The 6,422-nt window shown below is 33.2% G+C and overlaps 1 protein-coding gene across 1 annotated transcript; it reads right to left on the reverse strand.

Moving 5' to 3' along the window:
- Positions 1–1,833: 1,833 nt before the first annotated feature.
- Positions 1,834–6,402, reverse strand: MDAR6 (monodehydroascorbate reductase 6). Its single transcript, XM_021433886.2, has 15 exons — positions 6,306–6,402; positions 6,121–6,198; positions 5,728–5,799; positions 5,321–5,439; positions 5,116–5,200; positions 4,943–5,032; positions 4,541–4,642; positions 4,235–4,324; positions 4,059–4,139; positions 3,635–3,706; positions 3,468–3,562; positions 3,259–3,347; positions 3,105–3,167; positions 2,983–3,023; positions 1,834–2,235 (listed from the first exon to the last, which is right to left on the reverse strand). The coding sequence occupies exons 1-15, from the start codon at positions 6,339–6,341 to the stop codon at positions 2,104–2,106; spliced, it is 1,245 nt and encodes a 414-aa protein (XP_021289561.2). The 5' UTR covers positions 6,342–6,402; the 3' UTR covers positions 1,834–2,103.
- Between the last annotated feature and the right edge of the window lie 20 nt (positions 6,403–6,422).

The raw sequence follows: 6,422 nt of genomic DNA on the forward strand, positions 1-6,422 counted from the left end.
TTTCCTTTTTATTTTTGTGTACGTAAAGATGTAAAAAGCATGTTACCTCTAGCATCAATGATCAGTCAGTTTTTCCTTGTTTGAAAAAGTAAATATTAAAGTCTAAATTTTACTAAAATGCAAGTGGTGTGGGGATAATCCAAAGAGATATTGTCTTGCATGATGCTGTATGTGAATCAAGTCCATGACTTGATTTACAAAGAAAAAGTTAATCTAATGTGAGATTAACCATTTTTTATTGCTAATTTAGTCCATAATTTAGTCAAGGACGGCAAAGCTATCCCTAGTCTTGATCCGTTCATTTCATAGTTATAGTGGATGTCGAGGGAGATGATTTTGATTTGTGGGTTAGTATCCGAACACTATTCTTCCTTTTTGTTTGTTAATTGCTAATACAAATCATTAAACATGTAAATTACAAACGTGGGGAATCTCTTTCATGATTACCCAGAGCATTGTCCTCCAATTTCAACTGTTTGCTTTAATAGGGTAATGTTTGGACTGATTGATTGTACTGTACTGCTTTTTACATCATCTATTATTCTTTTTATTATTGTTTTTAATAAGACGTGATTCAAGTCATGACTCAAATCTTATGTAAGAAACGTTGGCGGGTTTCTTATAATTTACAAGTCTCTTTCCATTTGGCTGCTCAACTAATAGAAAATTTCATGGCTACGTCATATAAGGTTTCCCAGCTAATAAATCAAAAAGCAATCTATTTCCATTTTACATTATAGAAAAGAAAATATATATAATGTTTTAAAAATTTTTAAATTATTTAAAAAATTTAAATAAATTTTTATTTTTCATTATGTTGAATCAAGTCTTTATGTCAAATAAGTTCTTATGATGGACAATTGATTAATCGACATTAGTTAAAATATCACTTATCATTTTATACTTGCATGACATTGATATGGAAAGTAAAAAAATTCACGTGACTTTATCATTATACTATATTAACATGTCATGTTATCATTTATTATGATATATGTGATATAAAATAATAAATAACATTTTAAGTAACAATAATTAATTAACTATTAGTTATAAAAATTTATTTAATTGATTGAATATAATGAAAAATAAAAATTAATTTAAAATTTTTTTAATAGTTGAGAAAATTTTTTAACTATCACCAATTATTTATAAATAAAGATTATTAATTATGATGATCTATGTATAAATTCAATTCAGTCAACACTTCTATGCTCACTAGGATGTTTTTCCTTTTTTCTTTATTTGAGTATTTATGTGTAACAATACTTTAATAAATTTTAGTTCAACTAACATTTAAGAACATATTAAGTAGTTTGGCAATAGCTCAAGTAGTGTTAACCCTTAATTAATAATTATTTATGTTATGTAAATATAAATACAAAAATCACTTTTTATAAAATTATAATTACTAATTTATTTACCTGATGGAATTAATTATATTCATTATTATACATAAGTGTGTGATTGAGTTTGTATTGAAAGAACATTTTTATTTGTTAATTTTTTAATTTCATTTAATGTTAAAAACTAAACCATTTTATTTAGTAAATTCAGATTAATTGTCGACAGAGTATAATAATAGTAAGTTTCCTTTTTATATACTGCGGAGTGCGGAGTCGTCTGGGTGTGCGATGCTTGTGATAAGCCAAAAATCATGGGTAACATCAAAGCAGGAAGAAGACAAGGATAGGCTTTCGAGAGTACAGACTTAGGAGGTACGTAGGAGAGGGCGTAACCATCCCAAATCCGGCAATGGCCGCCAATTTAAGCCGAACAGCAATGCTCGGGAGCCGCATTCATTTCCACTACCAGATCTGAAACATCAGAATGTTAACAGGAAAGTCCCTATATTACGAACCAAGGAACTCATTTAGTTATAATTGGATCCTCAAACGCCCAGAAGCAGTTTCATCCACCATAATTTCTAGTGCATATCAAAATAGACTTTATACCTTTCCGTCATGCTTAGTTTCAAACAATTATTTCATGAAATAATGGGAAAGGTTCCGAGATATTATTAGGACGAATGATTCCCTTGCTTTAAGGATATTGAAGAAGGTAACTGTAAGATGGTTATGTGCAGAGAGGTTCTGCGTGCAACTAAGGTTTCTGCCCAACTAGTAGGGAGGCTTTAGCAATTTCTAGGGCCTCCTCAACCGAAGATGCTTTCTGAAGCTTGGCTTTGTCAATGGAGGGCTGGCTCCTTGCAAGTTCAGGAAGGAGTTTAAATTCCTGTAACATAACAGCATGGTGAGTGCATATTAGAGCCTTGGAAGCAAAGCCTAAGATAACATAGCACAAAAGATACAGGAGAAACGATCGAAAAACAAAAACAGCATTTCAGATTATATTGGAAAAGGGATTTCATGTTTGTGATACTTCATCTTCAAATTTAGCAACCATTCAAATCTCTAAGCTGCATAGGATAACTAGGTAACATGTATTTGGTCAACCCCACAAAATAAACTTTTTCAAACCTCTTTGAAAGCCTCTCAACCTAACTAAGAACTGATTTTTCTGCAGTATACAATGCCAAGACGGATACTATACTCGACATTGTCATCTCATAGTACCACAGAATGCTTCAAGAATACAATCTCTTACTGAAGTTGGTCCTACAAGCAACAAGTGCATCTCCTACAATCCATCTTGAGCATCATTAAGATTTTGATTTAATAAATGGTCAACTCGAAACTGATATCCAGATTTGGCTTCCTTTTTCCACATATTATTATATTTGTATTGAAAAAACTTGCCTTGATACAATATTTAGCTGTCTACAAATATTCTTTATTAGGAATCTTCTTTCTGTATGAATACCATGCATCTAGTTTCATCCTAACACTTTCCGCATTCCAGCACATTGTCAGACTACTCTCAGAGATAGCCCAGATTTCTCATTCTTAGTAAACAGTGTCAACTAATCAACCAGCAATGCTAATTGGCATGGAAAATTAGAAATCTTATAAAGAAAAATACCTCGGCACTTCCACTTTCAAGAAAAACTCCTTTCAGTTTACCTGTAATGGCACGAAGAAAAAGTTTAATCATACTTTGTGAAAAATGTAATGGAAAATGGGGAGAGAGAAAGAGTCTATTACCAGAATCTATCCAGAAAGTAGCAATTTTCGGATAAAAATTCCCAATCTCAACGGTCTCTCCAACTGCCAAAAAGATTATAATTGTAAATGCTGAATATGAGATAAAAAAATACATATAAATGCAATGCTAAAAATGCATGTAAGATATTCTCACCATTGTCCCCAAAAAACTGCCACCAAACTTTCCTGGGGCTCCCTTCATACTCAAAAACCCTTGAGTAAAAATATGGCAGATAATCATACCTGGAAAACATGTAATGATGCAACTCATTAACATTTCAGAATGAAAGATAATCACCAGCAGTGTATCTAACACCCTAGAAATTAGGCATGATGGAAGATAAGAGATAGACAATCACATACGTGTGAGTTTGAGCACTAAGCAATGCCTTAACACAATGCTGTGCAGATCGACGAGCATGATCAACATGTTCAACTCTTGCCATGCGGTCATACATCTGTTCATGAAAAACCATGTGTACTTACAGATCTTGAAAGGAAAAATGTATATTGATTTGAGAAAATTGTACCTTAAGGGGGAATGCAGCAACATCTCCAACTGCAAAAATTCCAGGTATGCTTGTCCGGAATAGACCATCAACCTGGTTCATGTGCAGAGTCATCAATGATCATATCCATATACTCTACTAGAAACAATCAATATCTCAACTATGGTTATAAGTTAAAGGTGTGAAAATAAAACGCTGTTGGTCTAGTGGTCTTTTTATCAATAAAGAATAGAAAACATGGAAAACATACAACATCCATCAAGGCATGATTTTTGCAATTAATATACAATACTTGGTTACCTGCATAGAGCACCATCAATTTCACAATAACATACAAAATTACGTCACACATGGTACTAGATACATGTATAACTATGCATTATGAGTTAATAGATAATATAAATGAGCACATAATTCAATAAAAAAAGTTACAGATGATGCTCACCTGTATGCCACCAACAGTGGTATTTAATCCCAACACTTCAAAGGAACTAACTGCAGGTTTTGCCCCAATACCAATAATTATCTGTGGAATGGTGAAAATATAGGGTGAAAGGGCCATTTGATCAGTTCTACCACTATTAACAAATAAAGAAATTTTACTTATAGCAAAATGGTTACCGTGTCTGCTTCTATGGTGGATCCATCTCCAAGTTTAACAGCAGCTACCCGTCCATTAGAACCAGCTTCTAAGTTTTTGATAGAAGCACCCTGGTCATTGGTTAACAATATCAGAAACTCAGTTCACAGGGTAATAATCAAATTCAGGTGTTTACTGGCTACTAATTGAAAACCAATTTCAAACTAATGGAATTTGCATCCAAGTGGATAGGCATGGGTTATTGGAGCATAAGTGAACACACACACTAATAGCAGGGTATGTGTCACAGAGAGAGAGACAGAGAGAGAGAGAAAAAGAAATAGTACCTTTAAAAATTTGACACCATTCTCTTTGTAGAGCTCTTCATATCTTTGAGCAAGGGAAGGAGTGAATAATCTTTGCAAAAGATGATTCTCTGGGAAAATGATCTACATTAGGAGCAAAAGGAAACTGCATTAAAGCTCAGCAAGTCAAAGAATTTACATAAGATCACCAAACCTTAAATGCAAAATAGAAGATAATGTAGTCTTATGCACAGGCACACATGAGTACATATCTCTATACATGCATGTCTTGAAACACAATGAAACTTTTCATTTTTCAAGTTATCAAAAGTGCCACATCAGCTTGGACCATCTAAGGGAAAGCTACAGCAGAAATAGAATAATTCTTTTTGGTTTCATTAATTACTGAACCAATTACATTTACCAAATGTAATGAACTCATACCGTAGTATCAAGTTTCCAGCCAACAGCAGCAGCAGCAACCTCCATCCCGATATAACCACCTCCAACAACAACCACCTTCTTTGCCTTCTCCTAAATTATTAAATGGACGTTATTATCAAGGTAACATCATGAAAAGGAAATAAAAAGATATGAGTAGAAGAAACTAAAAGTACCAAAGATGAGATTAGTGAATCAGCATCTGCAACATCCCGAATGTAATGAACACCAGGAAGGTTTCCTCCGATTTTCTCTGGAAATCTAAAACAAATATAGTCAAGATATCAGTGTCCTCTTTTTTTCTTCTTGTACTGTTTCACCAATTCATGCATATAATCTAGGACAAATAAATGGGAAGCTACTACAAACTGATAAGTATACCTTGAGGCTGTACATCCGGTAGCAATTATAAGAGACCCATACTTCAGCAATTTGCCAGAATTTGTGGTTAGAGTTTGCTTTTCTATATCAATAGTCGTTACTGGATCCTCATAAATCATCTACTCATATAAGAGAAGCAATAGATAAAGATTAAAAATAACATTATATAAAACATCAATAGCCCTTCATAACCAGAGACTTAAACTGGGATAAGCTTCTTAAAGTTTCACTTCATACACTATTTAATTAAAAACATTTTTTTTCTTAGGTTGCAATGTAATTTCCGATTAAGTAACTTCCTAGAAGGGGGCCAGAACAAAAGACTCTTAAACAAGCAGGACATAACAAATGGTTAATGAAATTAAACATTACAAAACATTAATAACTAAAGCAGTTAGACGAAATACCTCGATCCCTTTCTCTTTATACCATTCAGGAGTTTGCCTTTCACCACCAGATCCGACACAAGTATGAAAACCCTATGATGATTTGGAAAAAAGCCAGCATAACCAGACATAACAATTACAAGCATGAAAATTAGAAGCCGGCGGAAAATAAGACCAGAAAAAGATTAAAGTTCTAATCACTGACCACCTGAACTTGCTAGACATTTCCAATTTAACATCACATAAATACAGCAAAATACATTGAATTTTGAAACATCGAATACTCTCACCAATGACCCAAAGTACACTCATGGACGTTTAATTAGACATAATTCTTAAACGAGCACAAAATAGTATAATTCAAGTACAGATTGAAAAAAAGAAATGTATCTACATAATGCTGAAAATTCTTACGGGTAATCGAGCTGGTTTCTTGTCTAGGGGAAACAAGTAGCCTTTTGTCAAAGCCGGTCTCTCATACGGTGCATATGCCTGCAAAACATTAACAGAAAAAAAAAAGAAAAAACTAAACTAAAATTCAAAAGTAAAATAAGGAGTAAAAGAATCAATAAAAATGCAAAATAGGATATAGAATTCACCTCTTTGGATACAATACAGAGCCTGCCATCGGCCATTCCGTGTTCGACGAAAGTCCTTGCTGCATATCCAGCAGCATTGCCCCCTCCAACGATCACAAATCTATCACAACGAAAAAA

This window comes from Theobroma umbraticum, unplaced genomic scaffold (assembly GCF_002168275.2).
Source record: "Theobroma umbraticum cultivar Fairchild unplaced genomic scaffold, ASM216827v3 scaffold_30.0, whole genome shotgun sequence".
Taxonomy (NCBI): Eukaryota; Viridiplantae; Streptophyta; class Magnoliopsida; order Malvales; family Malvaceae; genus Theobroma; species Theobroma umbraticum.

What these genes read in the sequence shown, in the direction of transcription:
- MDAR6 (XM_021433886.2), bottom strand. Translation starts at nt 6,341, where the DNA reads ATGGCCGATGGCAGGCTCTGTATTGTATCCAAAGAG. An exon ending in CCACCATAGAAGCAGACACG is followed by an intron (nt 4,140 to 4,234) that starts GTAACCATTTTG and finishes ACCATTCCACAG; the next exon opens with ATAATTATTGGTATTGGGGC. An exon ending in CCACTGTTGGTGGCATACAG is followed by an intron (nt 3,707 to 4,058) that starts GTGAGCATCATC and finishes CACATGAACCAG; the next exon opens with GTTGATGGTCTATTCCGGAC.